This window comes from Asterias amurensis, chromosome 2 (assembly GCF_032118995.1).
Source record: "Asterias amurensis chromosome 2, ASM3211899v1".
NCBI classification, from domain to species: Eukaryota; Metazoa; Echinodermata; class Asteroidea; order Forcipulatida; family Asteriidae; genus Asterias; species Asterias amurensis.
In genome coordinates, this window is record NC_092649.1 from 10,000,021 (window position 1) to 10,016,261 (window position 16,241).

Sequence of the window (16,241 nt, forward strand, 5' to 3'; positions counted from 1 at the left end):
CACCCCAAATAGTTGTTACTTCCTTAAATCCAAGATTTACTGATTATTCCAAAATGAATATATGTTTTCTGAAAGGCAAGATAGAATTTCACAGCCGTACTCTGTCAGGGAGAACAATAATAGATTTTCTAGTCTAAACAGGAATACAATTGTTTAAAAAAATAAAATTTATAAACTGCTCAGTTCCTTGAGACAAAAGCTACTTACTTGTTTTTAAATGATAAATGGTTGGGTTCTCCAATGTGAAAATTTTTGTGTTCATTGTTCTCTGTTTTTTTTTATCTGGCTTGATACTTCATCAGTTTGTCTACAGTTTTCAATGTTTTAAGTTATATTCATGTTTCCAACCATGACGCTTAGGTGCAGGAAGGGAGGGTGAGGCTGTTTTACTCTTGCCATATTCTTAATGTTGTATTGCACTGTTTTGTTTAAAAAAGTTTCTATGTTTATTTTTATTATTATCCATCTCTCAATCTGACATGAAAAACAGTGACACTATCCCTCAGAACACTTTGCAACTTAGATGAGATTGACAAATTGGTCAGACACTCAAAAACATTTCACAATGTCGTACTCTCAGGTGGCTTGTCTTCTTAGAACTATGAATCTTATAATGGTCTGACCACTGCCTGCAGGCTGCTCTCCCTGGTAGTCCGCCATTCGTTAATGGATGAACAACAGGGACAGATGCTGAGCTGTGTTCCTACGACAATCTCAGCTCGGAAACTCAGTTCAAAGACACCGGACACTTTTGGTAATTACTCAAAGCAACGATTAGCATAAAAAACTCACTTTGTAATTAGTAATGGGGAGAAGTTGATAGTATAAAACATTGTGAGAAACGGCTCCCTCTGAAGTAACAAAGTTTGCGAGAAAGAAGTAATTTTCCACGCATTTATTTTGAGACCTCAGAATTAGATTTCAAAGTCTCGAAATCAGGCAACTGAAAGCACACAACTTCGTGTGACAAGGGTGTTTTTTCTTTCATTATTATCTTGCAACTTCGACGACCAATTGAGCTCAAATTTTCACAGGTTTGTTATTTTGTGCATATGTTGAGATACAAGTGAGAAGACTGGTCTCTGACAATTAAAAATAGTGTCCAGTGTTTGAAAGGGAGGATGTATGTTTGGTTTTTGTCTACAAAAAAATTTAAAAAAAGACTTCAGGACTGATAGCCTTTTAATATTTAAGTAATAACCTCTTTCAGAAAACCTCATTACTTCAGAGGGAGCCATTTCTCACAATGTTTGTTTACTATCAACAGTTTTCATGACTCTTTACCAAGTAAGTTTTTATGCTGACAATAATTTTGAGTTATTATCAATTGTCCAGTGTGTTTAATAAATTTCAGTGTACAGATAAAACACATACACACATTTCTGAACAATCATTTGCTTATAAGCTTGACACTATTGGACACTGAAAAAGATTAAACCAAGAACTTTTTCTTTCGGAATGTCTTTCCATTGAAATGAGTTTCACATCAACTTATAAATCATAATGCAATTGCTTATGCACACATGATCATATTCTGTTGTGTTTTTGTCATGACGGCCCTGGATCTGTTGTATCTTGTTTCAGGACAAAATCGGGAAAACATCTTCCTGTATGGATAATTTTGATCACTATTTTAAAATGAAACTTTCAGCTTTTCCTGTCATAAGTTTGTATATACTCAGCGCCTTGAGTACCTTGTTTGGTAGGAGACCAGACAACTCGTCCGTTCGGACAACTTGGCTTGGGCTTGGCTTGGGCTCTGGACTTGGCTCTGGATTGGGCTCTGTCTTGGGTTCTGGATTGGGCTCTGGCTCTGTCTTGGGCTCTGGCTTGGGCTCCAGCCACGCTATTTTGAATACGCTTGCTTTTGGTATGGGACTTCAAACAGGCTCACAGACAAAAGTCACAGGTCACAGTCAAAGCAGGGGTTTCAAGAAGGGCCTTAGATTAAAAAAAACCTATAAATTACTTGATTACCAATTTTGTAAAGTTTGTTTAAAATGGAACGCACGATGAGCAGTAAACTAACGAGTGAGTAGTTCTACTCATTATTCAATTTCAAGCACTACACGGATGGCTTCATTTAGCCACACGAACGGAAGGGGGAAAGGACCTGACAGCTTATCTACTCTTCCACCGGTACAGTTCAATATTCATGAGGGTGGGGGTGGGGGCTGAGGTAAGCATGGAGAGAGGAAAACCTGGGAGTGGTGCCATCATTTCCCATCCCTGGAGATATCAAATGGATTTCGCTTCACCACTCGGTAAACCTTGGCATGACTTATTTTTATAAACAAGTCAAGCGTTTCTGAGGCAGGATGTCCAGGATGGAGAAAGTTTCTTAGTACAACATTTGCAAACAACAAAATTGACACACAGCTAAAGAGCAAAAGGTTCAAGGCATATTTGACCTTTTACAGTTTCACAAGAAAAAAGGAACAACAAATATCTTTGCAAAATTTCGCTCAACAAAATCTGACATGTATCCATCGTGAATGGATGGTTATCGTATCTGATTATGTATCCAGGCCTTGAATTTCCCTCTTGAAGGGGCATGGCAATTCTCCTCTGGTAAGGGGCACTCTATGAGGAAAATGTAAATTTGTATTGGAACTTTGCAAAGGCATGTTCTGATACTTTACGGAGGCAACGAAGGTAATTGCCTCAGTTCCCCTATGGTCATTGCCTTGGTGCCCTTGAAATGCTCCAGAAGTAATTTTTACAATTTCCTCATAAGGGGTACCCATTACCCAGGAAAAATAGCCTTGGTGCCCTTGCCCTTTCAAAACAAAATATACAGGCCTGCAAAGGGCACCACAGCAAAAGCGCAGGGCACCACAGCAATTGCTGTGATACACATGTGAAACATCTCTATAAATAAACAAAAACTTTATAGTAAGGTTTGCAGTAACACCAATGGTTTCGAGTTGAAACCAACGGTTCAGAACCATCCCAACTCATTTAGAGATTATCATTACATAATGGTGTTACCACAAACCTTTCTATATTGTATTTGCAACATGCAAATTTTCAAATCCTACTTGAAAACTTACTTGATGAACATGAAGGTGAGGCCAGCAACAACCAACGCCAGGACATAGATCATCGCAAACACCACTCCAACGATGGTACCGAGGGGAGGGCCATCGTCGTTGATGCCCATGCCCACAGTGCTGTTGGGGGTCAGCGTGGTCACTGGCGACTCCGCCGTGGTACCTACTGGATGAACAAAGATTTAAAAAACACAATGAGTACCATGAGGCAGAGGCCTGAGAAGAGCAGGAAGAGACCAGGTGATGTTGGCGACTCCAGGAGTGCGCCCCCATTACAATCTGAGGACGAAGCAGCCACGGACGCAAGTCTATGCCAAAATATGATGATGACCGAGATTGTGGGTATATGAAAAGCGTTGTAACCGTTTGTTATTAAACGCATATGGTTAGAAAGTTGTTTTAAAAGTAGAATGAGCCAAACAAATATGCCTCAAAATTGTATGTTTTTTAAATTTATTTACTTTGCGAACTAACTCAGTGAGCCATTTTATGTAGTAAAAAATTTGACTCCACAAAAGAGCATGCCATTTTTCTTTTTAAATTTGTTCGCTTCCTGCTTCCCTTGAAGGGACGGCCAAATGAAATCATAAATTATGGTGGAAATTCAAAACGATTTTCAAGACTTCCCACAGAAACTGAAAGATAAAGATTGCTTTCCTTGATGATGAGTTTGACCACCAAACATAAACAACTAAGAGAAGGTACATTCACTCAAACAGACTGTTTTGTTTACTGGTTTTTCATGAAATGACATCGAACCAAAAATTCAGTTCACTTTTTAAAGCTTTCCTACAAAATGTCATGGTGTTTGCCACTAGTTTTCTTACAGGTGAGACTTGATGCTTTGAGTTTTGTGAAATATGGTGCTTTTTAGTGCTTTTCGTCCTAAATAATAAGTTTTTTGCTTTTAAATTAATAAGTAATAAAGTAAGAGGTTTGGGTCAGTTTATCGTGTAAACGATTTCTGTAATTAGACTTTTTCCGTTTTCAAAACTGACACCAACCATGTACTACAATGCGAGTGGGTCTGCTCGTAAAAATTTAGGTAAAAGTGCCCTACATGCAAGGTCAGAAACACCAGGGTCCAATTTCATAGAGCTGCTTAAGCAGAAAATACTGCTTACTTCTGCTTAGCAAAATAAGGCAAGTTTCCAGCCATAGATAGTACTTGTGAGATGGTATTTTGGCTGGTAACCTTTTTGTGTAAGCATAATTCTGTTGTGCTTAGCTACGTTTTGTGCTTGAGCAGCTCTGCCCCCGACTGCTCCCCCATGTAACCCGTAAAAATCTAAAATGATGGCTTAATTTACCTGGTTTGTCAATTGTAAAGACAACAACTTCGGAGGGATTGCCTTTGTGGAGATCTGTATTGGCAATACTCTTTGTAGCTGCTCTTACTGTCACCTCATACTTAACTCCACCCTTTAGATTCTCCACGATGCGCCACAACTTATCAACCTGTGTCGAAGGAAAGGAGAGATATTGTTAATATCTAATATCACAAGGTCGGATGGCCACTTCAAGGTGAGGGCTTCACTTTGATTTGGGCTATCGACCCAAATCAACTGTCACCAAGAGCACGCTGCCACCTACTCATTGGGCTTACCCCCAAAACCATGAAGCAAAGCCAGAGATCAGAAGTGTTTGATGTATCCAGAGAAAAAAACAGGAGAGACCGAAGCGGAGGACCACCAGGAGAAAAACCCCTCGTGGCACAAATTTAAATTTCATCCAGTATAACTTCATGATCGGTTCTAGCGAATAATCCAACATTCCCTGCAGACAAACAGAGCAGATTGATGGAGAAAAAAAATTATCAAGATTTTTCTCAACCACCCTCTCTTCCAGAAGCACTACACGGTTGTCGTCAGTTACTTTTTAAATCCAGAATTGTCAACCTGCACTTCTTTTCAGCATCAACACAATTCAAAAGAGACTTACACACGAAGGTACCACAAACCTCACCTCATGATACTCCCACCATGCAAAGTTTCAAATCCAGCTTTTAAATCCAATTTCATTCATGCAACACACTAGAGACAACTCCATAGCTTTCCATTCCCTACCTTTTCACATAAAACAATCAGAAACAACAGGAACTAAGCAGACTATTTCTATGTACTTGCCTTTTAGCCTACCCAACTAAACTCGTCATAAAAACTACCCGTAACAGAAACTGATTTCCTCAACCAATGCTACAAATCCTGCTTTTAAATCCAATTTCATTCATGCGACACACTTAAGTTGTAACTAAGAGACAACTCCATAGCTTTCCATTCCCTGCCTTTTCACATGAAACAATCAGAAACAACAGAAACTAAGCAGACTATTTCTATGTACTTACCTTTCAGCCTATCCAACTAAACTCGTCGTAGAAACTACCCGTAACAGAAACTTATTTCCTCTACCAATGCTACTCTAATTTCAATCTTCACATTGGAAGTAAAAAACCATGTACTTCTTGTCGCTCTCCAAGCTACTGCTGTACACACAAAGTTTTAATATTATCTTAACTGACACAGTGAATCTAGGATGGTCCACCGATGCCAAGTCATGCATGAAGCACTAAGGTCACAGCCACACAAAGAACACAATGGAATAGAGTACACATTGCCCTTTTCTGCTGAATATTTATCTGCTGAATGTTTTTCCTAAACTCCCATTTGAAAGAATGAAAGAGTTTTTTATTTTATTTTATTTTTATGGGTGTTGAACGAGGAAGTTAAAAACAATTAATGTGTCACATACGACATGTACAATAAATGAAGCCATCAAACACATCACAGGATACAGTAACAGGACGACATACTCAAATTTCATCGCGATCAATTGACAGTTGATCTTAGAGTTACCATAAAAGGCAGTGGACACTATTGGTAATTGTCAAAGACCAGTCTTCTAACTTGGTTTATCTCAACATATGCATAAAATAACAAACCTGTGAAAATGTGAACTTGATTGGTCGTCGGAAAACTACGTCACTTCAGAGGGAGCCGTTTCTCACAATGTTTTATACTGTCAACCTCTCCCCATTACTCATTACCAAGTAAGGTTTTATGCTAATACTTATTTTGAGTAATTACCAATAGTGTCCACTGCCTTTAAATCAAAAAGATAGAATCATGTTGAAGGCAAGAAACTAAAAAGAACCATTTTGCATGAAATTCGTAAGAAGATTTGGTAGACCTTTTTACAACTGAACAGCCAAAATTGGCAAACTCAAGAGAAATAGCTAACCCAACATTGGATTAACACAGCCTGATGAAAAGGATGATGACATGTTAAGCGCACAGGCCTGTACGCTTTGTTTTTAAAAGGGCAAGGACACCAAGGCATTTTGTCCTTGGTAAAGGGCACCCTCTGAGGATATTTCTACTGGAGCATTTCAAGGGCACCAAGGCAATAACCAGGGAGCACGGAGGCAATTGCCTTAATTAAGTATCAGGCCTAAGCGAAACTACAGGTACATAACCCTGACATACTTACATGTACCACAATCCTTTCCAGAATCACAGCAATGGCTTCTACAGGTATTCGGGAAACTGATCGCTTATAACCGAGACTACGAAAACTTGCAAAGAGTATTACTGCAAGTGGGCGTCATGGTTTAACCAAAGACCCAAAGATAAATATATGTCACAACATTCCCTTTAAAATAAACCTCTAGCCTACCTGAGATAATAATTATCAGGTTTAGTACCTCCATGGTTATCTCATCTAAAAGCTGTGAGAATGAAAACCTCCACGGTATTCGTCCCTCTGATCGCTGACCGTCCTCCGCAAAAACCAGCCGTTGTTTCTTAACTCAAGACTCGGGACAGACCCGTATGATAAGCTAACAACTCAATGTGAAGAAGTTTATTTTGGTCCTTTTCATCAAAGATATCATTCCTCTGGTCACTAGTTATGACAAGACATTCCAGAAGAAAAAAAAACACAGAAGAGAAAAGGCAAGGAAAGAAAATCACAGGCAGGCCCCTGCCAAAATAACAGAATCTTGCGAATAAATCCTGCAACGTGAGTAGATGGCTGTTGCGTGGAGACTGCAGACCGCTAAGGCAGCATTTAGAATGGTGTTTGACATTTGACAAGAGAGAGGGAACAAAATCCCAATTCCCTGGATGTTCTCAGTACTTATCTTCAGAGCTTAAAAGCTTTTAATATTATTGGGTTCTTGTTTGTGAAAAAATCCTTTTGTGCATAATAATTCAAATGGGATTGAACCATGGAAAAACACGTGAAATTTGAAACTTTTGGTGATGTTACCTTGAAAAAAACAACCATAATTAGCAAATGCTTAATTTTATTGCCACAATTTAATGATTGTCTAATGACATATTATATTGGTAAATTTTAATCATTTTATTTTATTTGAAATTGACAGCCATAATGCCAACAACATGTGGCCTCCTAATAGACCGATCTAGTAGGCTCCGCCCACGACGCACGTGTTAGCAAGAACACGTGGGGCTCTCCAATGCCTTTCTGGACAACTCTGCCGTGCGCGCCAAGCAGACGCCCATAGTGTCGGACCTTCGTTGCGTTGTGATTGGTCAATACGCAATGGGGCGGGGCTTAATGGATCGGTCTTTAGTAGAACGGCTCGGTACAAGAATAGTTGCATTCCATCCCTCATTGAAGCAATCAACAAAAATACGAAATTTGTTTAAGTCTTTCTTTATACTTTTATTTATTTATTTTTTTGCTCTATAAGTGTGTTAAGTTTACTGTTTGTCAGTGTCTTTTTTGTTATTGGACAGTGGTAGAATTTCTGCCTTTGTATTTTTCTTTTTAGACTAAGCCTTAAAAAACTCTAAGACTTTATTGTCCCCCAATTTCTATTCCGCAGCCAACAGATCACCTTATAATAGGATGCGACTTTTAAAACAAAAAGAGGACAAGAGAAAACAAAACAAAAACTAGAATGGCCAATTTTAGGGCTCTGCTAACCACCAAATTCTGCACATATACTTTCTGAGTAAGACCCGAATTTCTGCGCTAGCTGTGTAAGCAAGGAATGCCTCGTAAAGTGGCACCGTGCACAAGAAAAAATTCCCCTCTAACCCGTGAAATACCCTTGGCATAAGCACATATTCCCTGCTTCGGTAAGCATTGATTCATTGCTTACGGTAAGCAGAGACATGAAAATGGGCCCAGTACTAGCAGTGAACATAAGTCCAACCATCTGGGCCCAATTTCATAAAGCCTGTAGGCACAAACATTTGCTTAGCATGAAATTTCTTCCTTGAGAAAAACAGGATAACCAACCAAATTTCCACGTGATTTTCAGGATAATCAAACAACTGCTGAATGCCAATAACAAGCAATATGCAACAAATTAAAATTTTGCTGCAAATCTTGAATTTGACAAGGAAGAAATTTCATGCTAAGCAAATTGTTTTGCTTACAGGCTTTATGAAACTGGGCCCAGTATACTTAACATGTACCTCGCTTTCATCTAAACATAGGCAGAACAAACATCTCGACCTACCTCTTGATTCTCTTAGCACAGATTCAAATCACAAGATTGAAATCCATCAACTACTTTATCGTTTCAAGGAATAATGTCCCTTTTTTTGTTCAACATCCATTCCAACCAGGCACAGCATCTAATCCATGTCAATCTGCTTTCACATTGTACCATCTAATCAGACTTTCTTGATATTTTTATAACATTTTTAAAAGGAAGGGCGGACTTATTAGAAGGAGGAAAGGAGGCTACTATTTTTAACTTTTTTTACAGTGAGTTTTGAAATAAATGTCGACCTTTGGAAAAAATCATGTGATTTTATGGCTGGTATTACCCTTAAAAACGTGATGCAAATAATAAACCGCCAGGAAATTTCTGGGAAATTATAAGGTGCCGCAACGCAATATGCAGCCAATTAAAAACGGACCACAGGGGTGAACCCCTTCTCTATATAGTAGGTGCACTGGGTTCTTTTACATGCGCTCACAACATACAGGACATACAGATTTACATCCCATCTGAAGGACGTAGCAATACAGGTCATGTGTTACTGCTAAAGGACACAAGTGTCACGAACTGGACTCAAACCCAAACTCTGCTTATCAGAAACAGCTCAAGTTCGCTTGACCATGATGCTAACCCTGGGGCTATCTCATGAGCAGGGTTAGCTACATTATTTCCTCAGAAATGTAAAAACTTTGTTAATTTGAATGCTGTCAACCTTTTGGTTGTTTTTTATTCAGATTAAATGAACCAGAAATAAGACATCTCTTAGAAATGTCATTAGGTTAGTGATTTAACCACTTCACATCGAATGACATATCTATACAAACAAACATTTTCTGAACTGATGTACAGCTGGGGTGCGGCAGACGGTTTATTACGACCGGAACAACTTTAGAATGCCCTCAAATTATTTGCTGGCAGCCAGACGGCCAAAGGAAATGTCAAACTTTTCTTTCCATTGTGTCACGTTCACAGGCAAACACCTACTGTATTAGGTTTATTTCGTTCAACAAAGAGGGACATCAGGTGCTGGAACACATGCCCTGTAATATACTTTTCCCAGAGGTTATTGCAAAACCCTTGATTTCCGGGGGCAAAATAATGGACAGGTAAAAGTTAATAAGCAGGACAGTTCTCTTCAGAACTAAGAAGTCTCCCGAAAGCCCCGAAAAATCTACTCCGCTGTAGTAGAACATTTTGCAAGTTCTCAAAAGAACATTATCCACCCAGCAAGTAGATAAACAAATGGTGAACTACCGTAACCAAATTTCACTGGGAGGTATATAAAGTCAGAGAGTTTTTGGGATTCCAGCATACAATAGGAGCGTATCGACAGTGGCTCTTGGCCGAGGTTCTGCAAATCACGGTGAGTACGTACTCATAATTTCTACAATGGGAGATTATTCGCAGTGGCTCTTGGCCGAGGTTCTGCAAATCACGGTGAGTGCATACTCATCATTTCTACAGTGGCTCTTGGCCGAGGTTCTGCAAATCACGATGAGTGCGTACTCATCATTTCTACAGTGGCTCTTGGCCGAGGTTCTGCAAATCACGGTGATTGCGTACTCATAATATCTCACCCAACATCAAATCCCTGAGCTAATTATGAGAGCCTTTGTTGTCATTCCTTGTGAAGTCAGGGTTTCATTGTGGCAAAGATATTTTCAGGAAAACGACTACTCCAGAAGTTCACAAATGTATAATAAATAAATAATAAAAAAATAAAAAACCTTGGTTGGACATGGACAAAATGTTCACAAAACCTAAATGATGCGGCTGTGAGAGACTTACAAAAATGTACATATACCGAAATTAGAATTTATCCGAAAAATTTCATCTGGTGTGAAAAAGGGTTTAAAACAGATTTGTTGTGCTCTCTTTTTAATCTAAAGTGCATTACACACGTGGAAAATCACAGACAACCAGTTTCAGGCAATCTCCAAGAAGAAAAAAACATCCATCTATATTTCTACAAAAACAACTTTGGGCAGTAAGATAGTCAGTAAAATGTCTGCTGTACAACCAAAGTATTCACTTTGCCTGTATTGCCTCCAAGTTGGCTGTAAAAATTGCCCTGTGTGACCAGGGCCCAATTTCATAAACTGCTAAGCACAATTATTTGCTTAGCAAATCTTCCTTGATACACAAGGGTTACCAACCAAATTATAATTTGTTGCATATATTGCTTGGTACTGGTATTCAAATGTTGTTTGCTTATCCTAAAAATCATGTGGAAATTTGGTTGGTAATCTTCTTTTTATCAAGGCAAAAATTTCATGCCAAGCAAATTGTTGTGTTAGCAGCTTTATGAAATAGGGTCCAGGGCCCAAATTCATAAAGCGTGTAAACATGAAAACCAGCTAAGCACAGCAAAATCTTGCTTTACAGCAACTGGTTACCAGCCAAAATTCCCTTAGTTTGTGACTGGTGTCTCACTCGTTCTTTGCTTAATTTAAAGCAATGGACGCTATTGGTAAATGTCAAAGACCAGTCTTCTCACTTGATGTATCTCAACATATCCATAAAATAACAATCCTGTGCAAGTTTTAGCTCAATTGGTCGTCGAAGTTGCGAGAAAACAATGACAAAAAACACCCTTGTCACACAAAGTTGTGTGCTTTCAGGTGCTTGATTTTGAGAGCTCAAAATCTAATTCTGAGGTCTCTAAATCGAATTTGTGGAAAATTACCTCTTTCTCGAAAACCGTGTTCCTTCAGAGGGAGCCGTTTCTCACAATGTTTTATACTATCAACAGCTCTCAACTGCTCGTTAGCAAGTAAGGTTTTATGCTGATAATTATTTTGAGTAATTACCAATAGTGTCCAGTGTCTTAAAATAGTATTTTCTGCTGACTAGCTTTTATGAAATCGGGCCCAGGTTTTGGTTTGTAATAAAGATCTTACCTCCACTGCATCCATAGTAGCATTCTTGCCGGACTCCCAGTATTTGATCGTATAGCTATCAATGCTTTTATAAAACACCTCAGGAACCATCCATGACACTCTAGCCTGTCCGCTACCCATGTCGGTTACCGTCACATTCACTGGTGGACTGGGGGCTAAACAAATAAAATCAAAAGTTGATTAATAAGACTTCCAATAATGGCCAATGTTACTAGCGATATATCAAAAATGCTACAACCCTTTTGAAAAGAAATTTGTACAGATTAGTTGTATTGAATATCATGTACATTTAAATGTGATTAAAACAAATGAAGGGTTTCAAAAACCAACAGCATATGTTCTCTTTAAACCATATCTAAGGTGCCACAATGTTGAGGAAAGTGAATACTCTTTTTCTGAATCTAAATTTAACAGTTTCCTGTTGATCGTTGTGTATTGTACTGCCGATTTAATACAAATCTGCACAGACCTGTTACATTGCAAAATTCATTTGTAAACAAGGAAATACACCTTACATTAAAATAAGAACCAACGATAATCGCCGAATATAAAAGTACTTTTTTAAATAAGGTAAATAATCAATTTAAAAAAATAAACAGTGTTTTGGGGTTTTTTTTTGGGGGGGGGGGGGAATAATTGTCTCTCTACTCATGAGGGTAGAATCATCAAATCAAATGTTGAGACCAATTTAAGAACTGACTGCGCGGTAGTTGAGTTAATCAAAATCATATAAGCTAAGTAGTAGTCCCAGACTACGTGTATTTTCTATACCATCCGCCCGGGTAATAGTTACAAAAGCAGGACAGTTCTTTTCAGAATTGAGAAGTCTCCCGAACCCCCGAACATCTACTCCGCGATAGTAGAATAAAGAAAGACAGTTCTCTATTGAACAAGCTCTACCCAGCAAGTAGATACACACACGGTATCAAACAAAATATATATTGATACCTCACCATGCAATGCCTCAAATCCTATATACAAATTTACACGTTCTCATTCATTTTCCTCAACTACAAATAAAAATATTGTTGTTTAAGAATTTCGAACACTCTGTTCTACAATTTACCACACCTTCGGAAACCCTTTTAATTTTAGCTAAAATACTGCCAATGTACTACAAATATGTTAGCGAAAATATGAAAAGTGACAGTTAGGTTTCCCAACAACCACAAAATTACAGCGGTGACATTGCAAAAACCAAAAGATTTCTAGTCGTCAACTTACAAGCCTTTTTCTCGCTGCTTCTCGGCGCATGCATCAACAAACATTGTATATGAAGAACACACAGGCTCATAAATAAAATGAAGAACGCTGTATCCCATCCCCCTATCTGCTGAATGCAGAGGTCCAAAAAGTCCAAGCCAATCATGTTCACGGATCCATCAACTGACAGTCAGTCACAAGCCAATCAGATTAGGCTATTCCACGTGCTTAATCGACAATTGCAACTCTGGTATCTTTAAAAAGCGTTATCGATTAACACAAATTACTGATAATCAATAATCTAGTAATAATTATTGCTATCTCTGTAGCTTTCAATCAAACAGCCGCTGTCCACAAACGCTCCACAAGACACACTTCATAAATTCACAACTCTTGAATTACTGTTCGATGGATAGAGCCCATCCATTCCATAAATAATAGCCGCCATTAACTGCAAAAGTTACATATTCAATCCACCCAGACTTTGAAGAGTATTTACAAAAACGAAGTCCCACACTACAGCAGGACAGAATTCAAATCGTAGTCAACAGTTTATGGGGGTGCAGCCCTGACAGGCTCGGGTACACGAAAAAACCTCTGGGCTACGATGGGTGGCTCCAAAGAACCCAGACCAAGCATTGATCGTTGGGATAACACGCAGCTGGAAGAAATTAATCTCCCTTGATGGTCAGTAGTCTACATATATGCATCACGTTTCGCCACAGGGTCACTACATCAAAATGAACATGATGGGCCAAACACTCGTCCCTGAGGAACCTCCTCCTGGTAAAGTTATAGTCTTCCGTCTGTCAGTTGAAATCGCAAAATAAACAAAGTGATGCCAAATGGAAAAATCAACCACTTGTAAACTTTCAAGTGCCGTGTCAATCTCTCATCCCATGTCCAAGAACAGACTTCTTAAGAAACAAGACAGCTACTGTAAGCTAGACTGAATGTGTCTGCTAGGTCTTAACCTTACTGGGTTGCGACAACGGGAAACCAGGGCCCTCGTGAGGTGGCAATGTTCATGGGGATGAATCATCTGTTTGCATCCCTCTATAAAAACCTTGGATGAGTTGTGTATTTTAATGGAAATAACTCTCTCTTTTACAATTGTCATTATTTATGAGTTTTAGAACACCAAATGAAGGTAATAGATAACTCTTCAAAATAAAATTAATGTAATATTTACCTTTACCAAATGAAAAAGAGCAATGGTGTTACACTTTAGATTTAGAAAATACTAACAAACCTTCAAACTTCTTTATTTTAAAGAACATCCTAAACAGAGGAGACCCAGGAAGTAAGCCATTAACAGTTTATTTTAAAGTCTGAAGACAATAAAATCAGTATAAATTTCCCCACTTTCAATAACTCCTCTATTTTGCAAATACTTCCAAGCAAAGGAGTCTACACTGGTATCAATGATTATAATATACTACATACATTGTATACCTAAACATATTAAAGGCTACTAAAAAAATAATTATTTGCATAAAACATTACTTGGTAAAAAGTAATGGCGAGCTGTTGATAGTATAAAACATTGTGAGAAACATCTCCCTCTGAAGTAGCATAGTTTTTGAGAAAAAAAGTAATTTTCCACGAATTTGATTTTGAGACCTCAGATTTAGAATTTGAGGTCTCAAAATCACGCATCCAAAAGCACACAACTATGTGTGACAAGGGTGCTTTTTCTTTCATTATTTTCTCGCAACTTTGACGACCAATTGAGCTCAAATTTTCACAGGTTTGTTATTTTGTGTATATGTTGAAAAACATCACGTGAGAAGACTCGGGTCTTTGACAATTACCAATAGTGTCCAGTGTCTTTAATTAAAAGACTATCGCAGATTTCTAACCCCATTCAAACGCTTACATGAGATAGTTTTACATGGGTGAGAGTCACGCTGCTGCCTGAAACTGGGATCCAGATCTTAGGAGTGATGCTGAAATGATGACATTTTCAACTGTTGATATCCCCTATAGTGTTATATTGACCCCTGCACCCACGTTACATGCGGCGACTGTGCCACGCTCACCAATTGGTTGGCAATTAGGTTTACGTGTAAACGCCGTGTCGCCTAAAATGCACACTTGACTGAATAACACACAGTGACATTGCCCACCAATATAGCGTTCCGAGATTATTCGATGATGATGTCAGGTGAATTGGGTCAGTAGACTCTCAGGAGCGTTTTGGAACAGTATTGTGTGAAGCCCATTGGACGCCTTTTAGGCGGATTCTGAGATATATAAGATCTTTTTATTATTATTACTATTCGTATTATTATTTAAAGTGTCTTCGTATTTGTAAAACATCTTTGACAGTCCGCCCCTTAAAACAGGCCGGACATAATGGGTCTTCAGCTAACTGATTTAAAGCTTACAAGGAATGACAAGGCTATGATTCAATGTAGCTTGTTATTTCATTCTGGATTGTCTTGACCCGACCTTCTCTACAACTTAAACCTTCCTCCTTAATCCAGGATTGACTTGACATTGACGTTGTCCAAGTCACGAGACAATAGACCTTTGGAAGCAACTGTCGTTTTACATCAGAGTGACGGACACTTTTGGGTTATCTTGACCAATATAACCTTTTCCCTGCCTATTGCTACATCTTAGGCAAAATGTCATAGAACTGCTTCAGCAGAAGATATCGCTTAACATTTGTCTGCTTAGCAGAAATGAGCTGGATACCAGCCACGTTGTATTTTGGCTGGTGACATTGTTCTGGTAAGCACAGTTTTGGTATACTTAGTTACCGTACTTTGAAAGATTCTTGTGTGGTCAAATGCAATGTTTACACTACAGTAGTACACATATTTTTAAAGATTGTGCATTGTGCTGAAGGTTGTTACCCTGATTTAGTAAGTAATCTTTCCCCTGACCCTAACTTAATCTGAAAAATCATGGATAATTTAAAAGGCACAATTTCATGTCACTGCTAACCATGGAACTCAGCCCTTACTGCAAATTTAATCACAAACTTTTACAGAGCAGGTTCTTTTTTATGTTTTCATCAGGTTCTTTAAAAAAAATCCACTGATATGCGATTAGCAGTACGACAGATTTGTCCCCCCATGGATGGACTCCGCACAGTTCAGGAACAGCAATCTAGTCAATATATATAACTCTATGGTATGACGTCATCAGGAACAAGGTGGGTGCCGGCCCCTCGTATGCAATAAACAAGTTATGAGTAACAGCTTCCTTACTGGGGACCAGTAATTAAGTAAACTTTATTCCTATCGGCCAGGTGTCTCCCCACAGTAAACCAGGGACAGACTTATGCCCCCTGCCACCCTCGCCACACCACCCCTCCCCCCAAAAGGCACCGAGGGACTGTAAATACACCTTGATTCATATTATTTATGATTTATTTTTTCCTGTAATCAGACTATCATGAAAGCAACAAATCCATTCATTTTTATTGTTTCGCCATCGTTTTACCCCTAAGATGGTGGCTGCATGACGTCAATGCAAAAGGTCTATTCACAGTGCGTCAATATCAAATTGTCTTCATAGAGAAACAACCATTCCTGATGCTTCAAACATAATCTCTGTTCTATTGGCTTTGCCAAGTCATGGTTTCTTTGTGCC

The 16,241-nt window shown here is 38.6% G+C and overlaps 1 protein-coding gene across 3 annotated transcripts in view; it reads right to left on the reverse strand.

The window, feature by feature from the left end:
• LOC139933957 (putative receptor-type tyrosine-protein phosphatase mosPTP-1) overlaps positions 1-16,241 on the reverse strand; it is a 108,628-nt gene that overhangs the window by 31,895 nt on the left and 60,492 nt on the right. For all 3 annotated transcript variants that reach the window (XM_071928201.1, XM_071928199.1, XM_071928202.1), the window contains 3 exons: positions 11,433-11,587; positions 4,364-4,511; positions 3,054-3,219 (listed from right to left, as the gene is read on the reverse strand). In XM_071928201.1, the coding sequence (XP_071784302.1) occupies positions 3,054-3,219; positions 4,364-4,511; positions 11,433-11,587 (469 nt within the window). The remainder of the gene's footprint in view (positions 1-3,053; positions 3,220-4,363; positions 4,512-11,432; positions 11,588-16,241) is intronic.